Source organism: Pseudophryne corroboree, chromosome 6 (genome assembly GCF_028390025.1).
Source record: "Pseudophryne corroboree isolate aPseCor3 chromosome 6, aPseCor3.hap2, whole genome shotgun sequence".
Taxonomy (NCBI): domain Eukaryota; kingdom Metazoa; phylum Chordata; class Amphibia; order Anura; family Myobatrachidae; genus Pseudophryne; species Pseudophryne corroboree.
In genome coordinates, this window is record NC_086449.1 from 292,693,130 (window position 1) to 292,714,239 (window position 21,110).

The following is a 21,110-nucleotide window of genomic DNA, read 5'->3' on the forward strand; positions in this document are numbered from 1 at the left end:
GCTCAGGGCGCCCCCCCCCAGCGCCCTGCACCCTCAGTGACCGAAGTGTGAAGTGTGCTGAGGAGCAATGGCGCACAGCTGCAGTGCTGTGCGCTACCTTGTTGAAGACAGGACGTCTTCTGCCGCCGATTTTCCGGACCTCTTCTGCCTTCTGGCTCTGTAAGGGGGCCGGCGGCGCGGCTCTGGGACCCATCCAGGCTGGGCCTGTGATCGTCCCTCTGGAGCTAATGTCCAGTAGCCTAAGAAGCCCAATCCACTCTGCACGCAGGTGAGTTCGCTTCTTCTCCCCTTAGTCCCTCGATGCAGTGAGCCTGTTGCCAGCAGGTCTCACTGAAAATAAAAAACCTAAACTAAAACTTTCACTAAGAAGCTCAGGAGAGCCCCTAGTGTGCACCCTTCTCGTTCGGGCACAGAGATCTAACTGAGGCTTGGAGGAGGGTCATAGGGGGAGGAGCCAGTGCACACCAGATAGTCCTAAAGCTTTCTTTAGATGTGCCCAGTCTCCTGCGGAGCCGCTATTCCCCATGGTCCTTACGGAGTCCCCAGCATCCACTTAGGACGTTAGAGAAATAGAAATAGTGAGAGTAGAACAGTGAATGGTGTAGAATTGTACTATAGCTTTTAATGATCCAAAGAGACATCAACAGATCTTTTTCAATTCCCCTAAATCTAGTATTTACAACCATGACTGGCAAATAAAATTCAGCCTTTAAAAAATGTTTACATTAGGAATAGGATCCCAAAACTCAGCATGTCATTGCGTCCTTTTTGTTGATCACAAAATAATTAGGAACACAAACAAACATAAGCAGTATGCTTATTTTGTGTCGGAAAAGTTCTCTTCTGCTATATTCAATTTGGAAATGAAATTCAATTGAGCCCATAAAAAGTAACAATTAATTTGTGTGCCACAACTAGTCACAACAAGTTCTGGCAAACTGCTTCATTGAAGGGAAAAAACAAACCACTTAATGGATTTACCATTTAACCACTTATAATGCCTTCATCTTAAATCCATGTGATTAAATGTTGGGAAAAACAAATCACATTTTTTGTGTCATGCCATTCAAGAACAAGCCGTTTCATAGGAAACAACAACTACACAAAAAGCTGTATTGTAGAAGAAGCGATTATAGAGTTGAAATCTATTACAGCGGTTGGATAAGATTAAGGCGGCCACACTGAAAGAGAACGCTCTCTATAAATGTGTTGTGTCTTAATGAGCTTAGGAAAAATTTCAGCAATTCATATTGAAATATGCAGAGGGTTACATTGCCGTGATTCCCTTTGTTGTGTCTTAATTCCTAAACATAGGAGCAAGTAGGCGGAATTAGGTTGTTGAAGGCTGTTGGTTCAAGACCATTTCACACCAAATGCATGTCAACTTAATCAAAACTCCCCCACCACCCATTACCATTAAATTTATAAACAAAACCCAAGACCAAATTCCACTACAAAGCTTTCCCACATTTCTGAATTGACTAAAAAGCATTTTAATTAGACAAGATTACCGGCCTCTCACAACAGAGCCGTTGATGGTTTGTTAATTAGGAATGTCGTGGCACGATTTTTGACCCGCTAAACAAGATCCTTAAGCTCAAATTAAAAGGCCTTGTTCTTGGAGTGAATGAGCCACTGGGCCTCATGCAGGGGACTGATGAAATGACCATAATAGAGGGTGAGACCAGCCTACAAACATAATCACTATGCACTTTGTAGAGCTTCCAATTGCTAACAAGGAATTAATACACTCATGTACTCTCATCCGACCTTTCGTTTGCCCAGCACACTAACCCATTAATTTAAATGCAAGATCTTGTCCCTTTTTAAAGGACACCTGTTGGATTCCTTTGAACAGCATCTCTTATTTTCCAAACACTATTTATATATTACATTATATTCATCGTCACAGGAAATATGATGATGCAAACTTGATTAGGCAAAGTTACAAAGGAAGTTTTCTTTTATCTAAACAAGCAACCATTCACAGTAGATAAGAGAGTGTAGGAACATAGTCTCTTTTGTACTTTTTTGCGGTACTGGGCAACTGTGTTTGGTTTACTAGTTTAAACAGAATAAAGTAACATTAATAAGCTAGAAATAGTTAACCAAGCACAGATGAATTATATATCTGATTAAATACATACACACTACACAATTTAATTGTGCATTCCTAACTGAAAACTAAGGTACTGGAGTGGCTCCGGAAGGGGAAATCTTATAGGAAGAGCCACTTGCAGCTGTCAGAAATCTATAGGCTTTTCACAAACACTCTGCAATTCACTTTTTCTTACCTTCCGCCTTCATGTAATGCACAGAATAAGCAATTACTTTTTGCGAGTTGTAGAGGGGCCTTTCCCACGACAGTATAATAGCTGAACTGGACATTGTTTCAGCTTGGAGGTGACGTGGAGCACTGGGTCTGTCTTCAGACATCACTACTATCAGCCTTGCTCGAGAAAGGACAGAGCCCCGACTATTTTCTGCCATGCACTGATATACTGCATCATCTTCAGGAATGATCTGATTAATTACCAGTTTACTAGTGTAGAGAAAGAGAGAGACACAGAGTTTACTAACCCAGCAAACCCTTCGCAAATACCCATACTTAACATAAGGCCAAACATATAGGAGGGAATTCAAATGTTTGAAAAGTCAGTTGGGAGTCTGTTTTTTCCTATCTAATAGACAGCAAAAAACAGACACCCAACCGACTTTTCAAACATTTGAATTCCACCCATAGTGTATTGAGGATTTAGACCCTTCCTAAAGTAAAATAAATGTTCTATAACCCATCACGATGAGTACAGAAAAGTTGAGCGAGCCTCCTCTCTCTCACTGATGACGGGTTTGCTCCTCTCTATTGCATAATGCAGGTGAAAATGTACTTTGGATACAGTTCACATTGTACATAAGCAAATATATTGTACACAGTGTGTGTGTGTGTGTGTGTGTGTGTGTGTGTGTGTGTGTGTGTGTGTGTGTATGTGTGTGTGTGTGTGTGTGTGTGTGTATATACAGGAGTAGGCAGGATGGTTTTTTTTTCACCTGTTGTACATTTTTATTCTTCCATTAGAATGTATCTTTCTGCCATTCTTGAGCCAGGAGATTTTTGGCATTGGGATCCCTTCAGCCTGACATACAAAACGAGCCGTTCCCGCACGTGGCCTTGTCAAGGTTTCTGGAAGTTCAATAAATGATGGAGGCGCTATAGAACAGAAAGTATAACAAGACAAGATAAAGCTGTGATGCATGATCCTTCCTTATATATATCTATATGTCCTGCTGGTGCTAAAATTAATTGTACCACACATATACAATGACTAATATACAATTTGTTCAAGCACAATTTAGAGTTGAGCATACATCAAAGATGAGACTGCACACTTGTGATTCCAAGATTTATGTGAGTAGCATGTATATATTTGTTCGGACCAAAGATGAGAGAACTGTCATCATCTACTCCAAACCTACACCCTGGGGCATGTAAATACATAATTGAATGTATGTCAAGTGTCATTTAAATAAGACACATCTCAACGGGCATCTGCATGCAGAGCCGTAACCAGACTTTTGGTGCACTGTGCCAGAGATAGAATTGGCACCCCTCCATTTTCCCCTCATGGGGAAGGGGCATGACCAAACTGATAAAACCCATGCTATGCCCCTTTCCATATACACACACATTTATAGAACACTGCAAGAAAATGGATTAGGACACAAATCCTCTTTATACCACATTCATTGCTATTCAGTAACAATGGGGGTAATTCCAAGTTGATCGCAGCAGGAATTTAGTTAGCAATTGGGCAAAACCATGTGCACTGCAGGGGAGGCAGATATAACATGTGCAGAGAGAGTTAGATTTGGGTGTGGTGTGTTCAATCTGCAATCTAATTTGCAGTGTAAAAATAAAGCAGCCAGTATTTACCCTGCACAGAAATAAAATAACCCACCCAAATCTAACTCTCTCTGCACATGTTAAATCTGCCTCCCCTGCAGTGCACATGGTTTTGCCCAATTGCTAACTAAATCCCTGCTGCGATCAACTTGGAATTACCCCCAATGTCCTTTATTAAATAACACATTTCAAAATACTGACATACCCAGGATTCAAACCCATAACCTGTTGCATTACAGTTAAACACCCTATTCTGAGCTATTTGATCCTGCAAAAACTATGAGATGTCTCACTACAGGACGCTACTTGTACTTTGCAAAAAAATAATCAGCATTGCAATTGAGCAGCCACACATCCAATCTCTTGCAGCCACACGCTACACACAGTAGATCTGCTCAGCTGCAATGCTTATCATTTTTTTCACAAAGTACAAGGTAAGCTTCAATTAGTTACATTTCTATAGCTTAGAATTATCTAGCTTTCTATGCAAGGGCAGCTAGCTCAATGAATAGTGTGTCTGACTGCAATGTCACAGGCAATGGGTTGAATCCCGGGCATGTCAGCATCTTAAAATGTAATAAAGGACAGTGTGACTGAATAACAAAGAGCTATCAAGATAACTTCATGAATACTGTATAGGTATTAGCGATGGAAGGGTTGGGGGGAGACATGGGCGGTCAGGATACGTTGGGCTTCAAAAAGGGGGGGTAGCTAAAAGTTAAAGTCATTAAAACAGATACTTGACACGTGCCACCAATAGCGCCCCCTACCCTGCAGCACTATGTGTGGGAGCACACACCGCAACTCCCTAATTACCGCCGTGCTTGCATGCCCTTACAGTGAAGCAGTGCATATTAGCAGTCAATATCAAGATCTCCAAGCTCACAGGGCCACATGTGCAAGATACAAGATACTCTGAATATGTGCAATTGCGAAGCTCCCATCCATCTTATCCACTTAACTGGCATGGTCAGATCACATGCGACTGCGCCTCCCCACTGTATCCCCCAGTTTTTGACGAGGAGATCCGTTCTGCAGACATGCATAGTTTAATATTTAAATATTTAAAAAAAACACTTTTTAAACTATATGAAAAAAAAAGAAAAAGAAAAAAAAAAACATTGTTATGAACGGTTTTGAAGGGAAAATAAGAATTTACTTACCGATAATTCTATTTCTCGGAGTCCGTAGTGGATGCTGGGGTTCCTGAAAGGACCATGGGGAATAGCGGCTCCGCAGGAGACAGGGCACAAAAAGTAAAGCTTTAGGATCAGGTGGTGTGCACTGGCTCCTCCCCCTATGACCCTCCTCCAAGCCTCAGTTAGGATACTGTGCCCGGACGAGCGTACACAATAAGGAAGGATTTTGAATCCCGGGTAAGACTCATACCAGCCACACCAATCACACTGTACAACCTGTGATCTGAACCCAGTTAACAGTATGATAACAGCGGAGCCTCTGAAAAGATGGCTCACAACAATAATAACCCGATTTTTGTAACTATGTACAAGTATTGCAGATAATCCGCACTTGGGATGGGCGCCCAGCATCCACTACGGACTCCGAGAAATAGAATTATCGGTAAGTAAATTCTTATTTTCTCTATCGTCCTAGTGGATGCTGGGGTTCCTGAAAGGACCATGGGGATTATACCAAAGCTCCCAAACGGGCGGGAGAGTGCGGATGACTCTGCAGCACCGAATGAGAGAACTCCAGGTCCTCCTCAGCCAGGGTATCAAATTTGTAGAATTTAGCAAACGTGTTTGCCCCTGACCAAGTAGCTGCTCGGCAAAGTTGTAAAGCCGAGACCCCTCGGGCAGCCGCCCAAGATGAGCCCACTTTCCTTGTGGAATGGGCTTTTACTGATTTTGGCTGTGGCAATCCTGCCACAGAATGTGCAAGCTGAATTGTACTACAAATCCAATGAGCAATCGTCTGCTTAGAAGCAGGAGCACCCAGCTTGTTGGGTGCATACAGGATAAACAGCGAGTCAGATTTTCTGACTCCAGCCGTCCTGGAAACATATATTTTCAAGGCCCTGACAACGTCAAGCAACTTAGAGTCCTCTAAGTCCCTGGTAGCCGCAGGTACCACAATAGGTTGGTTCATGTGAAATGCAGAAACCACCTTAGGTAGAAATTGAGGACGAGTCCTCAATTCCGCCCTGTCAGAATGAAAAATTAAGTAAGGGCTTTTGTATGATAAAGCCGCCAATTCTGACACACGCCTGGCTGAAGCCAAGGCTAACAGCATCGACACCTTCCATGTGAGATATTTTAAGTCCACAGTGGAAAGTGGTTCAAACCAATGTGACTTTAGAAAACTCAACACCACATTGAGATCCCAAGGTGCCACTGGAGGCACAAAAGGAGGCTGTATGTGCAGGGCCCCTTTTACAAATGTCTGAACTTCAGGTACTGAAGCCAGTTCTTTCTGGAAGAAAATCGACAGGGCCGAAATTTGAACCTTAATGGACCCTAATTTTAGGCCCATAGACAGTCCTGTTTGCAGGAAATGAAGGAAACGACCCAGTTGAAATGCCTCTGTAGGGGCCTTCTTGGCCTCACACCACGCAACATATTTACGCCAAATGCGGTGATAATGTTTTGCGGTTACGTCCTTCCTGGCTTTGACCAGAGTAGGGATGACTTCTACTGGAATGCCTTTTTCCCTCAGGATCCGGCGTTCAACCGCCATGCCGTCAAACGCAGCCGCGGTAAGTCTTGGAACAGACAAGGCTCCTGCAGTAGCAGGTCCTTTCTTAGAGGTAGAGGCCACGGTTCGTCCGTGAGCATCTCTTGAAGTTCCGGGTACCAAGTCCGTCTTGGCCAATCCGGAACCACGAGTATAGTTCTTACTCCTCTCCTTCTTATGATTCTCAGTACTTTTGGTATGAGAGGCAGAGGAGGGAACACATACACTGACTGGTACACCCACGGCGTTACCAGAGCGTCCACTGCTATTGCCTGAGGGTCCCTTGACCTGGCGCAATATCTGTCCAGTTTTTTGTTGAGGCGGGACGCCATCATGTCCACCTTTGGTTTTTCCCAACGGTTTACAATCAGGTGGAAGACTTCTGGGTGAAGTCCCCACTCTCCCGGGTGAAGGTCGTGTCTGCTGAGGAAGTCTGCTTCCCAGTTGTCCACTCCCGGAATGAATACTGCTGACAGTGCTATCACATGATTTTCCGCCCAGCGAAGAATCCTTGCAGCTTCTGCCATTGCCCTCCTGCTTCTCGTGCCGCCCTGTCTGTTTACGTGGGCGACTGACGTGATGTTGTCCGATTGGATCAACACCGCCTGACCCTGAAGCAGAGGTTTTGCTTGACTTAGGGCATTGTAAATGGCCCTTAGTTCCAGAATGTTTATATGAAGAGACGTTTCCAGGCTTGACCACAGGCCCTGGAAATTCCTTCCCTGTGTGACTGCTCCCCAGCCTCTCAGGCTGGCATCCGTGGTTACCAGGATCCAATCCTGAATGCCAAATCTGCGGCCCTCTAGTAGATGAGCACTCTGCAGCCACCACAGGAGAGACACCCTTGTCCTTGGCGACAGGGTTATCCGCTGATGCATCTGCAGATGCGATCCGGACCATTTGTCCAGTAGATCCCACTGAAATGTTCTTGCATGGAATCTTCCAAATGGAATCGCTTCGTAAGAAGCCACCATTTTCCCCAGGACCCTCGTGCACTGATGCACTGAGACCTGTCCTGGTTTTAGGAGGTTCCTGACTAGCTCGGATAACTCCCTGGCCTTCTCCTCCGGGAGAAACACCTTCTTCTGGACTGTGTCCAGAATCATTCCTAGGAACAGTAGACGTGTCGTTGGAATCAGCTGCGATTTTGGAATATTTAGAATCCACCCGTGCTGACGTAACACTACCTGAGATAGTGCTACTCCGACTTCTAACTGTTCCCTGGATCTTGCCCTTATCAGGAGATCGTCCAAGTAAGGGATAATTAAAATGTCTTTTCTTCTTAGAAGAATCATCATTTCGGCCATTACCTTGGTAAAGACCCGAGGTGCCGTGGACAATCCAAACGGCAGCGTCTGAAACTGATAATGACAGTTTTGTACTACAAACCTGAGGTACCCTTGGTGAGAAGGGTATATCGGGACGTGGAGATAAGCATCCTTGATGTCCAGAGACACCATATAGTCCCCTTCTTCCAGGTTTGCTATCACTGCTCTGAGTGACTCCATCTTGAATTTGAACCTTTTTATGTAAGTGTTCAAGGATTTCAGATTTAAAATTGGTCTCACCGAGCCGTCCGGCTTCGGTACCACAAACAGCGTGGAATAATACCCCTTTCCTTGTTGCAGGAGGGGTACCTTGATTATCACCTGCTGGGAATACAGCTTGTGAATGGCTGCCAAAACTGCCTCCCTGTCGGAGGGAGACTTTGGTAAAGCAGACTTCAGGAAACGACGAGGGGGAAACGCCTCGAATTCCAGTTTGTACCCCTGCGATACTACCTGTAGAATCCAGGGATCCACTTGCGAGTGAGCCCACTGCGCGTTGAAATTCTTGAGACGGGCCCCCACCATATCTGAGTCTGCTTGTAAAGCCCCAGCGTCATGCTGAAGACTTGGCAGAAGCAGGGGAGGGCTTCTGCTCCTGTGAAGCGGCTGCATGGTGCAGTCTTTTTCCTCTTCCTCTGCCCCGGGGCAGAAAAGAGTGGCCTTTTGCTCGCTTGTACTTATGGGAACGAAAGGACTGAGTTTGAAAAGACGGTGTCTTTTTCTGCTGATGTGGAGTGACCTGGGGTAAAAAGGTGGATTTTCCAGCCGTTGCCGTGGCCACCAGGTCCGATAGACCAGCCCCAAATAACTCCTCCCCTTTATACGGCAATACTTCCATGTGCCGTTTGGAATCCGCATCCCCTGACCACTGTCGCGTCCATAACGCTCTTCTGGCAGAGATGGACATAGCACTTATTCTTGATGCCAGGGTGCAAATATCCCTCTGTGCATCACGCATATATAGTAGTGCATCCTTTAAATGTTCTATAGTTAACAAAATATTGTCCCTATCCAGGGTATCAATATTCTCGGTCAGGGAATCCGACCATGCGACTCCAGCACTGCACATCCAGGCTGAGGCGATTGCTGGTCGCAGTATAACACCAGTATGTGTGTATATACTTTTTAGGATATTTTCCAGCCTTCTATCAGCTGGTTCTTTGAGGGTAGCCGTATCAGGAGACGGTAACGCTACTTGTTTTGATAAACGTGTGAGCGCCTTATCTACCCTAGGGGGTGTTTCCCAACGCGCCCTAACCTCTGGCGGGAAAGGATATAATGCTAATAATTTTTTAGAAATTAGCTGTTTTTTATCGGGGGAAACCCACGCTTTTTCACACACCTCATTTATTTCCTCTGACTCAGGAAAAAATATTGGTAGTTTTTTCTCTCCCCACATAATACCCTTCTTTGTGGTACTTGTAGTGTCAGAAAGGTTCAATGCCTCTTTCATTGCCGTGATCATGTAACGTGTGGCCCTACTGGACATTACGTTTGTCTCGTCACCGTCGACACTAGACTCAGTATCTGTGTCAGGGTCTGTGTCGACCCACTGAGGTAACGGGCGTTTTAGCGCCCCTGACGGTGTCTGAGACGCCTGGACAGCCACTAATTGATTTGCCGGCTGTCTCATGTCGTCAACAGTTTTCTGCAAATTGCTGACATTATCACTTAATTGTTTAAATACAATCATCCAGTCAGGTGTCGACTCCCTAGGGGGTGACATCACCAACACAGGCAACTGCTCCGCCTCCACATAATTTTCCTCCTCATACATGTCGACACACGCGTACCGACACACAGCACACACACCGGGAATGCTCTGATAGAGGACAGGACCCCACTTAGCCCTTTGGAGAGACAGAGGGAGAGTCTGCCAGCACACACCCAGCGCTATATATATATATATACAGGGATAACCTTATATAAGTGTTATTCCCTTATAGCTGCTGTTATTATCGTTATTTGCTGCCAAAAATGCCCCCCCTTCTCTTTTTTACCCTGATTCTGAAGCAGGACTGCAGGGGAGAGTCAGGGAGCCGTCCTTCCAGCGGAGCTGTGAGGGAAAATGGCGCTTGTGTGCTGAGGAGATAGGCTCCGCCCCTTCACGACGTCCTTATCTCCCGCTTTTCTGTGTAAAATGGCAGGGGATTAAAATACATCCATATAGCCCAGGAGCTATATGTGATGTATTCTGTTTTGCCACCTAAGGTATTCCGTTATATTGCGTCTCAGGGCGCTCCCCCCCCAGCGCCCTGCACCCTCAGTGACCGGAGTGTGAAGTGTGCTGAGAGCAATGGCGCACAGCTGCGGTGCTGTGCGCTACCTTAGTCTGAAGACAGGATGTCTTCTGCCGCCGATTTCACCGGACCTCTTCGTCTCTTCTGGCTCTGTAAGGGGGACGGCGGCGCGGCTCCGGTGACCCATCCAGGCTGAACCTGTGATCGTCCCTCTGGAGCTAGTGTCCAGTAGCCTAAGAAACCCGATCCACTCTGCACTCAGGTGAGTCCGTTTCTTCTCCCCTTAGTCCCACGATGCAGTGAGCCTGTTGCCAGCAGGACTCACTGAAAATAAAAAAACCTAACTAAACTTTTATTCTAAGCAGCTCAGGAGAGCCACCTAGATTGCACCCTTCTCGGCCGGGCACAAAAATCTAACTGAGGCTTGGAGGAGGGTCATAGGGGGAGGAGCCAGTGCACACCACCTGATCCTAAAGCTTTACTTTTTGTGCCCTGTCTCCTGCGGAGCCGCTATTCCCCATGGTCCTTTCAGGAACCCCAGCATCCACTAGGACGATAGAGAAAACTCGTTAGTAAAGTGGTTAACCACATGTACTGTGATTCCTAAGAGTTTGGGCATGATCTTTATCTCAATGGCTCTAACTCTCTGCTGATTCCTCAGCAGGTTAAACGTAATTTTGTGCCACCCTTTTATATTTTGTGTTACTCTGAAGTATAACTAACCCAGGCGCCTTGAGTCCTGTTGGAGAAAGAGCACTATATAAACAAAATTATTATTATTAACCCCCAAAAAATGAAAACACTTCATTTCAAACTTAAGGGCCCATTTATTAAAGAGTGACAAAACTCTCTGCGAATGATAAAACTCACTGCATATGATAAATGGTGCTCCAGCCAATCAGCTCACAACTGTGATGAACACATGATAGGAGTTGATTGGCTAGAGCACCATTTATCGGGTGTAGTAGGGTATGCCGGCGGCCGGGCTCCCGGCGACCAGCATACCGGCGCCGGAAGCCCAATCGCCGGCATACCGACAGCATGGTGAGCGCAAATTAGCCCCTTGCGGGCACGGTGGCGCGCGCTATCTATTCTCCCTCCAGGGGGTCGTGGACCCCCAAGAGGGAGAAAAAGTGACGGTATGCTGGCTGTCGGGATTCTGGCGCCGGTATACTGTGCGCCAGGATCCCGACAGCCGGCAACCTGAAGACCACCCCCATTTATCATATGCAACGAGTTTTATCATTCACAACACGTTTTATCACTCGTTGATAAACGGGCCCCTTATCTATTACCGACATTCTACGCCGTAACAAACCAAAAATTGTACAGAATGCATAATACTGTACCTCTTATTGTGTAAATGTGTCCATAAAAAGTTTGTAGTTTATGTGTACAGATACATTATCTACGTATAGATGTATAATTTTTCCCATCTTTCATACTGTTTCCTGTACACATAGAATTTCTTCTCTCTATAAAACCATGCAGCACAAAGTTACCAGCATTGCTCTTACCAAACACTATGACGTTAGCCATTGCCACAGTGAAGTTGCGAGTTCCTGGGGTGGACGCTTTGCAGATGTAGACCCCAGAATGCTGTAGTTTTACATCAGATATAACAAGATTTCCAGTTCCCAGCACTCTTGTGTTGAAGACGTCAATGGGTTTTTGGTCTAGGAAAGAAAGTTTTGTTTTACTTGTTATTTTCTTTCATAATTGAAAGCAACTGTACTGTTATAATCTATCACTAAATAGCATTAAAGGTTTACTGTACATTATTGGTATATAATACGAGGTTCTCACATAATATTATTTGTGGCAAAATGAACTCTTACCCAGCCTGCTCCAAGACACTATAGGTTTAGGGTTTCCTGTAGCCAAACATTCCAGGGTAACAGACTGATGCAGGGAGGTAGTTGTATTCTGTGGAGCTGCTATGATAACAGGTTTTTGGATAGACGTCACCTGTGTGGCTTGGGGGACACAAAGAAACAGAGTCAGGAGCCACACTTCTGAGAATAACGTATTTGAAAGGGCCTAATTCAGAGATGTACACAGACTCTGATGTTTTTGGATCTGTGCATGTGCAGATCTGGGTCTGTGATGCCGTTCACTGAGTGTCAAACGCTGCAGTAAGATTGATGGCGATCGGCAGCACTTCAGAAAACAGGACGTTTCCTCAGACGCAGCAGAAGATCGGAGAAACTGGCAGGAGGCATCTATGTACACAAGATGCCTCCTGCGACATTAGCATGTTATCACACACTGGCTGTGTACATCTCTGAATCAGGCCCAAAGTCACCGTGGCTATCCTTTTCTAGCAGCTTATTTTTATACCAGTAACATAACATGGGTTCATAATGAAAGCTAAACTACTGTAGTCAAATGTTAATTTCTACATCCACCTACTATGATTGGAAATTTCTGTATGACTTCACAAAAACTTCCACATCCAGACAACTGGGGGATAAGCTATCAGTAGAATCAGATTAAAGATAGGATGGAAACGTGTTTTCTATTATGGGGTGGTTGAAACAAATACCTGGTACAATAGTCAACATGGCATCAGCACTCTTCCGTCTATTTGAAACAGTAGTGGCTATGCATCGGTAATTTCCAGCATCCTTCTTAGTGACACCATAGATCTGCAGAACTCCTTTTGGTAAAACAGTAATCCTTAAATAACACCAGAAAAATAATATATACATGTTATGATATTATGAAGATGGTAACTTAGAAATATCATGAGTACAGCCTTTTCTTACCCAAGATGCTACCAAAACTTGTCACCTCTCCCATCATCTCCAGTCTTGACTACTGCAACCTCCCGTTACATGGCATGCATTTATCCCTGTTTCAACTGTTACATACTCTTAACAACACAGTCCTCAACACCACCACTTTCTATATATCATATCTGATCTCAAAATACCCTTACTCTCACCCCCGTAGATCTACATCTGGCCTGTGCCTTGCCTTATCTCTGTTAACCTCCTCTCACTCCCACCTACAAGATATCTCCCATGTTGGTACCTACTTATGCATTTCCTTAACACACCTGATCAGACTCCCCCAGCCAAGGACGTACCTACTGTGGGTGCTGATGTTATGTGGCCCACAGCATCTCCAGGGCCCACCTCCCCTGCACCCAGATTGCCTCAGCAGTTAAGAGGGGAACACAAAGCTGGCTGCAAAATTCAGTGCTATCAATACACAAACTAGGAATCATAGCTGTGCCCTACCACTCTGGGTAACTTCCACTATGGAGGTGGGGCAGGGTCATAGCCAGAACATTGTGGGCCACATAACGGCATTTTGAAGGGTCCCCTGAGCCAATGCTGATAGAGAGACGCCTCTCCACAGCAGTTGTTCAGTTTATGCCCAATAACAGTGCCATAGTTCATTTTATGAACCATAGTAGTGCCCTAGTTAATGTTATGCCACATAGCAGTGCATTAGTTCACATTACATCACATTGTATTGCTGCCAGTACACATTATGCCACACAGTATTCCCCAGTTCACATTATGACATAGTGCCCCTAGTTCATATTATACCACACTACAGTGCCTCCACTTCATACTGTGCCACACTACAATGCCCCAGTTAATATTATGTAACATTTTAATGCCCTCCACTTCATTTTAGTCCAAATTACAATAAGCAGGTCCAGGGGTGTAACTACATATATTGTAGGCCTCTAGACAAATGTTGTAAGGGCCCCAATGGTAAAAATTGTATATAACACATGTAACTTTGACAGGGAAGGTGGGCCCCTATCAGCTCAGGGCCCCCTGTGGGAAAAGGGGAGGTAGGGGGCTACTGGGCACATCATCTGGTGTGTGGAAGAGAGTAGTATATGTTATCAGGACCATAGACGCTGCTGATCGTGCCTGCATAATGTTTTTTTAGTCATAGGCAGACTTCACTCTGTGACTAAATTTTCCTCCTTCACCTGCTTTGTGCTTTCATAGATCATAGATGCACACAGGACTTTCCCAGGAGTACCTCTACCCCCTGCCTCCTGCCTCCTCATGTGTGCCTCAGACCCTCCCTTCTCATGAGTGCAGTTACCCCCTCCCTCACCAGTTGTGCCTCTACTCCCTACCTCCCCATGTGTGCCTAAGATCTCCCCTTCCCATACGTAGATCTAACCTCCCTCCCAAAGAGTGCCTCTGCCCTCTACCTCCCCATGTGTGTTTATGATCTCCCTTCCCCATATGTGCCTCTGACCCCATCCCCATGTGTGCCTCTGGTCACACTCTCCCCATGCATTCCACTGACCCAGTGTGCTCTTCTGACCACCCTTAACATGCGTTCCTATGACCCCCTCTACCCATCCCTAGCCAACATCCTCAACTTTATCCCCTCCTCCAAGACTAGTGGCTGGGGAAGGGGATAAGCAATTTCATCAGCAGTAGCATGGATGAACAGGGACAAGACCGTGTTCAACACCACACAATTGAAACTAAGCATGGCAGGTAAAAACAACTTTCCTTTAATAAATGATTAAGGGGATTACGTGATAGGTTCCAAGTTCAGGATACTGGCATGCGGCATCCCAGCAGTCAGAATGGTGACGTCAGAATCCTGACGCTGATCTCAATGCCGGCCCGGGACCCCGAATACCAGAATCCCGATCGACCTCTGCCGAGACTCCTTCTTGGTAAGCCCCGGGTATTTTAGGTTTAGACTGCGAGCGGAGGGTTAGGGTTAGGCTGCAGGAAGGGGGTTAGGCACCCTGGGGAGGGATAGGGTTAGGCTGCTGGGACGAGATGGTTAGCTTTAGGCAGCGAGAAGGGGGGGGGGGGGGGACAGGTTTAGGAACCACCGTGGAGGATTAGGGTTAGTCTGCGGGGATGGGGGTGTGGGGGAGATTCTCTGCATCGGGATGCCGTTGTCGGTAAATGACTGCCGGCATCCCATCTGCCAGGATATCGCATGTATCCCCAACAAAGCAAACCATCATCAATTTGAGTACTACTAGGTCACTTATATATTTCTGTAAATTATTCAACTTACCTGTCCATGGCAAGAGGCAGAGCTGTGCGGTTTACCTCCCAAGTAATGACCGCTGAGGGGTTTGCGGTTATTTTGCAGGAGAATCGAGCCACTCCTCCCTCTTGAACCTCCATCGAAACTGGTTGCTCTTCAAAGGCAGACATACCTGAAATATAAAACACAAAGTTTATGTACAAGGCACAACCTGAATCAATGGAAACAAAACCACAATAGTAATATTCATTACATAATAAAGTGTTCACTGACCACATAATGCCTGCATGGGATTCATTTTATTGCTACTTGTTTCCATAACTTCATTAAGGCTGTTCAAAGATTTATAACAAGCTCACTCCCACATTATCCAGATTGAAAAGATTTATTGATTGTACTGTGAAAATGCCAAGTTTGGTCAGCTCTGAATGTATCATCTGACCTACACAAGTTGCATCCTGACTTCACAGTGATGGAATTGTGAATGGTTAGAAATACTAATTAGTGTATTATGTAGAATAGAAAAAACCCTGGGGGTGAAAGTTGAAAAGTCCATAATGTTAAGATCCCAAGGTAACTGGTACTAGGCACATAACACTATTACAAGACATCATCTCTATGGGGAAATGTTTATATGTCACATATGTGTTGTTTTTATTCCATACATGTATTGCTACAGTTCCCGAGCAATAGTTATTCCTGTCAATGGATACAGAAACAAATTAAATCATGTCTTTGGGCAGATACAAGGCTGTAAAGCTTCCAATTCCTACTTGACACTGATATTACAAACTGTTTCCTAGTTCACAATTGATCCAAATGGCCATAGAGAATAGTATCTTCACTTCTTTTCTGATTTAAAGAACATATATTTTGTCCTTCTTATGGCAAATCCCAACAACCTTTACTGTGCAGGCAGTCTCAGAACATATAGGGAACCAGAGAATAGAAGCAAGATAAAAGTACTCTTAGCCAAGCAAAAATAAATGCTCTATTATTCCAATAATCTTAAACGAAGGCTGAGTATAATAAATAGCTAATAAGTCAATCGCACTGGGATATTCAACAGTTTGTAGGAGTCACTTTTCAAACATGAAAGAAACCATGCATAATATACTGTATACATTAATATACGTATACATTTGTATTCATTCTTCTGTTGAAGGGTTATTTGATATGCAGCAACTACACATCCCAGCATGCCACTTTATAACTGTGGCAGGGGATACTGGGATGTGTAGTTCCATATCAGCTGGAGGGCTGCATATCAAATAACCCTTCAATATAAGAATGAATACAAATGTATAGATTAATGTATACAGGTTACTATGCATGGTTGCTTTCATGTTTGGAAAGTGACTCCTACAAATTTATATGGTAATCGCCATGGGTTTTTTTTATAATTGCTATTTAAACATAATCAGATGATTAACAGCCTGGTAATTAGTGTTTGTGATTAATACACAGCGATCCAGGCACAATATGTAATGTTGCAGTATTGTCTTTCATCCATCTTTCATATTGTTCTTAGACTTGTGGAATCATTGTCCCCTGCTGAAATGTAATTTCCAGAATAATTGTGTCTTTGTAACAGTATAAGCGTTTACTGCACCTTATGAGTCAGTGCTAATGTCAATTTAAAACCCAAACTGTAAAAGCAATATAGTGATGGGGTGAATGAGCCATAAAAAATACCCACATCAAAGTCGTACAGAGGGCTGTGTTGTTTATGAAAACAACCCCCTTCACAACACCATAAATGTAATTGCCTTTTTATGAGAAGTTCACCCCTTTCTTTCAGTTTGTAGGTACTTCTCAGCTTTACGACCTGGCGAAAACAACACAAGCTATTGTGTCATACTCCCCACCCCTAGTCTTCCGTAATCCTACTCATAGCACCTGCGCTTCCTCTATCCAGCACAAAGCTGTGACCAAACTCAGGATACAAGCTTTTCCCCTGACATCCAGATTGCAGCCACTATACACAAGCTGTCCCTCAGTCTCCTGAGTATTTGGCCACATTGCAACTACACTATTGACATCAAATGGTGGCAATAAACTTTTCTATTCAACAAACCTTTCCATACAGTAGCTATAGCCTGCACTTTCCCCCAGCTGACACTCGTCTTTTAGGGTTCTGGTCTAATCTCCAGTCTTTGCCCCACTAGCTGTTATTGTAACAGCACTGCTCTCTTCCATTCAGTTGTAAGATCTAATGGGCAGGGCCTTCTCATTTCAGCTTAACGGGGGCGTTTCAATTCAGCGCGATATGAATAGAGCTAAGAAGGAGATCCCGGAGCTATTCAATTATCCCCATCGCACCCTACACTTAGTTGGAAAATATACTAGTTACCGCGCATTAAGCTGGATGTAGTCATGGAAACCGTCATTCTCTGACTTAAACACCGCACCGATGCTGTTTGCACATGTGCTAAGGCAGGAAACAGCATTGCAGCACTAGTTTAGTTGGATTTCTGCTTGCACCTCAGGAAGGGTGCAAGCAGAAATCCTCTAGTCGGGCTTAACAGCGTGGTCAATTGAATAGCTCAGGGACCTTCTTCCTGGTGCTATTCATATCACGATGCATTGATTCGTCCCCTATGTTTGATGTTTTGTGTATGGCTTGTTATACACACTGTGTGGCAGAGTTTTGCTGCACTTGACAAATACATTATATTTACCCATAGCAATCTACCTATCATTTTATAGAATGTACTTGATAAATTCTTCCTCAAAAGTGATTAGTTGCTAAAGGCAACTTCTCTACCTGTCCACTCTTTTCACTGATTGATACATCACCCCCTTTATGTCTTATTATGCTAGGTACACACTATACAATTATCTGGCAGATAATCTGCAAGATCTAGCTGGTTGGAATGAAAATTTGGTAATGGATGAGAGCAAATGACAATCGACCATTTGCTCCCAAACACTGGAAAATGGACAAAAACTGTTGGTCAAATTTGTGTTTAACTAATTTGTATGAACGTCAGGTTTTGTTGTTTTCCAGTGTTTGGGAGCAAATGTTCGATTGTCATTTGCTCTCATCCATTACCAAATTTTAATTCCAACCAGCCAGATCTGGCAGATTATCTGCCAGATTATTGTATAGGGGGTAATTCCAAGTTGATCGCAGCAGGAAATTTTTTAGCAGTTGGGCAAAACCATGTGCAGTGCAGGGGAGGCAGATATAACATGTGCAGAGAGAGATAGATTTGGGTGTGGTGAGTTAAATCTGCAATCTAAATTGCAGTGTAAAAGTAAAGCAGCCAGTATTTAACCTGCACAGAAACAAAATAACCCACCCAAATCTAACTCTCTCTGCAAATGTTATATCAGCCCCCCTTGCAGTGCACATGGTTTTGCCCAACAGCTAAAACATTTCCTGCTGCGATCAACTTGGAATTACCCCCATAGTGTGTACCTAGCTTCATAGTGAAATGACTATATTGCTTTCGACATTCCAAATACAAATTCCCCCAGCTCGAACAAATATTTTTTATTGTTTTCCGATATAAATAAAACTTAACAAAAACATTAATTAGAACAATTAAACACAAAAACAAAAAGTACAAATAAGCAAAGGAAAAGATTAAGTAGAAATCTGCTTGTTCTAAGAGTCACTAATAAAGTAAAGGTGTGTACATACGGTGATATATAGTCTATATAGTCAAAATCGCAAGGAAAAAGTTAGTGGAAATCGCAAGGTGTTAGGCAGCTTGCGATACAGATTCAATCCCGATGCGCGCTCCCGCGGGGTCGATATTGCAAGGCTAGATAGACCGTGCAGGCAAGTCAATCTTGACTATCTAGTAGTGATGTGCACCGGAAATTTTTCGGGTTTTGTGTTTTGGTTTTGGGTTCGGTTCCGCGGCCGTGTTTTGGGTTTGGACGCGTTTTGGCAAAACCTCACCGGAAATTTTTTGTCGGATTCGGGTGTGTTTTGGATTCGGGTGTTTTTTTCAAAAAACACTAAAAAACAGCTTAAATCATAGAATTTGGGGGTCATTTTGATCCCATAGTATTATTAACCTCAATAACCATAATTTCCACTCATTTTCAGTCTATTCTGAACACCTCACACCTCACAATATTATTTTTAGTCCTAAAATTTGCACCGAGGTCGCTGGATGGCTAAGCTAAGCAACACAAGTGGCCGACACAAACACCTGGCCCATCTAGGAGTGGCACTGCAGTGTCAGACAGGATGGCACTTGAAAAAAATAGTCCCCAAACAGCATATGATGCAAAGAAAAAAAGAGGCGCAATGAGGTAGCTGTGTGACTAAGCTAAGCGACCCTAGTGGCTGACACAAACACCTTGCCCATCTAGGAGTGGCACTGCAGTGTCAGACAGGATGGCACTTGAAAAAAATAGTCCCCAAACAGCACATGATGCAAAGAAAAATGAAAGAAAAAAGAGGTGCAAGATGGAATTGTCCTTGGGCCCTCCCACCCACCCTTATGTTGTATAAACAGGACATGCACACTTTAACGAACCCATCATTTCAGCGACAGGGTCTGCCACACGACTGTGACTGAAATGACTGGTTGGTTTGGGCCCCCACCAAAAAAGAAGCAATCAATCTCTCCTTGCACAAACTGGCTCTACAGAGGCAAGATGTCCACCTCATCATCATCGTCCGATTCATCACCCCTTTCACTGTGTACATCCCCCTCCTCACAGATTATTAATTCGTCCCCACTGGAATCCACCATCTCAGGTCCCCGTGTACTTTCTGGAGGCAATTGCTGCTGGTGAATGTCTCCACGGAGGAATTGATTATAATTCATTTTAATGAACATCATCTTCTCCACATTTTCTGGAAGTAACCTCGTACGCCGATTGCTGACAAGGTGAGCGGCTGCACTAAACACTCTTTCGGAGTACACACTGGAGGGAGGGCAACTTAGGTAGAATAAAGCCAGTTTCTGCAAGGGCCTCCAAATTGCCTCTTTTTCCTGCCAGTATACGTACGGACTGTCTGACGTGCCTACTTGGATGCGGTCACTCATATAATCCTCCACCATTCTTTCAATGGTGACAGAATCATATGCAGTGACAGTAGACGACATGTCAGTAATCGTTGGCAGGTCCTTCAGTCCGGACCAGATGTCAGCACTCGCTCCAGACTGCCCTGCATCACCGCCAGCGGGTGGGCTCGGAATTCTTAGCCTTTTCCTCGCACCCCCAGTTGCGGGAGAATGTGAAGGAGGAGCTGTTGACGGGTCACGTTCCGCTTGACTTGACAATTTTCTCACCAGCAGGTCTTTGAACCCCTGCAGACTTGTGTCTGCCGGAAAGAGAGATACAACGTAGGTTTTAAATCTAGGATCGAGCACGGTGGCCAAAATGTAGTGCTCTGATTTCAACAGATTGACCACCCGTGAATCCTGGTTAAGCGAATGAAGGGCTCCATCCACAAGTCCCACATGCCTAGCGGAATCGCTCTGTTTTAGCTCCTCCTTCAATGTCTCCAGCTTCTTCTGCAAAAGCCTGATGAGGGGAATGACCTGACTCAGGCTGGCAGTGTCTTCTGAACTGACTTCACGTGTGGCAAGTTCAAAGGGTTGCAGAACCTTGCACAACGTTGAAATCATTCTCCACTGCGCTTGAGACAGGTGCATTCCACCTCCTTTGCCTATATCGTGGCCAGATGTATAGGTTTGAATGGCCTTTTGCTGCTCCTCCATCCTCTGAAGCATATAGAGGGTTGAATTCCACCTCGTTACCACCTCTTGCTTCAGATGATGGCAGGGCAGGTTCAGGTATTTTTGGTGGTGCTCCAGTCTTCTATACGCGGTGCCTGAACGCCGAAAGTGGCCCGCAATTCTTCGGGCCACCGACAGCATCTCTTGCACGCCCCTGTCGTTTTTTAAATAATTCTGCACCACCAAATTCAAGGTATGTGCAAAACATGGGACGTGCAGGAATTTGCCCAGATGTAAT

At 44.6% G+C, this 21,110-nt stretch overlaps 1 protein-coding gene across 1 annotated transcript in view; it reads right to left on the reverse strand.

Annotated features, from left to right (window-relative positions):
* The window catches only part of PRTG (protogenin), a 219,702-nt gene that overhangs the window by 149,622 nt on the left and 48,970 nt on the right, over positions 1–21,110 (reverse strand). The window contains exons 3-8 of the mRNA XM_063926136.1: positions 15,189–15,333; positions 12,709–12,842; positions 12,002–12,139; positions 11,681–11,839; positions 3,049–3,208; positions 2,295–2,542 (exon numbers count right to left, since the gene is read on the reverse strand). Of these exons, the coding sequence (XP_063782206.1) occupies positions 2,295–2,542; positions 3,049–3,208; positions 11,681–11,839; positions 12,002–12,139; positions 12,709–12,842; positions 15,189–15,333 (984 nt within the window). The remainder of the gene's footprint in view (positions 1–2,294; positions 2,543–3,048; positions 3,209–11,680; positions 11,840–12,001; positions 12,140–12,708; positions 12,843–15,188; positions 15,334–21,110) is intronic.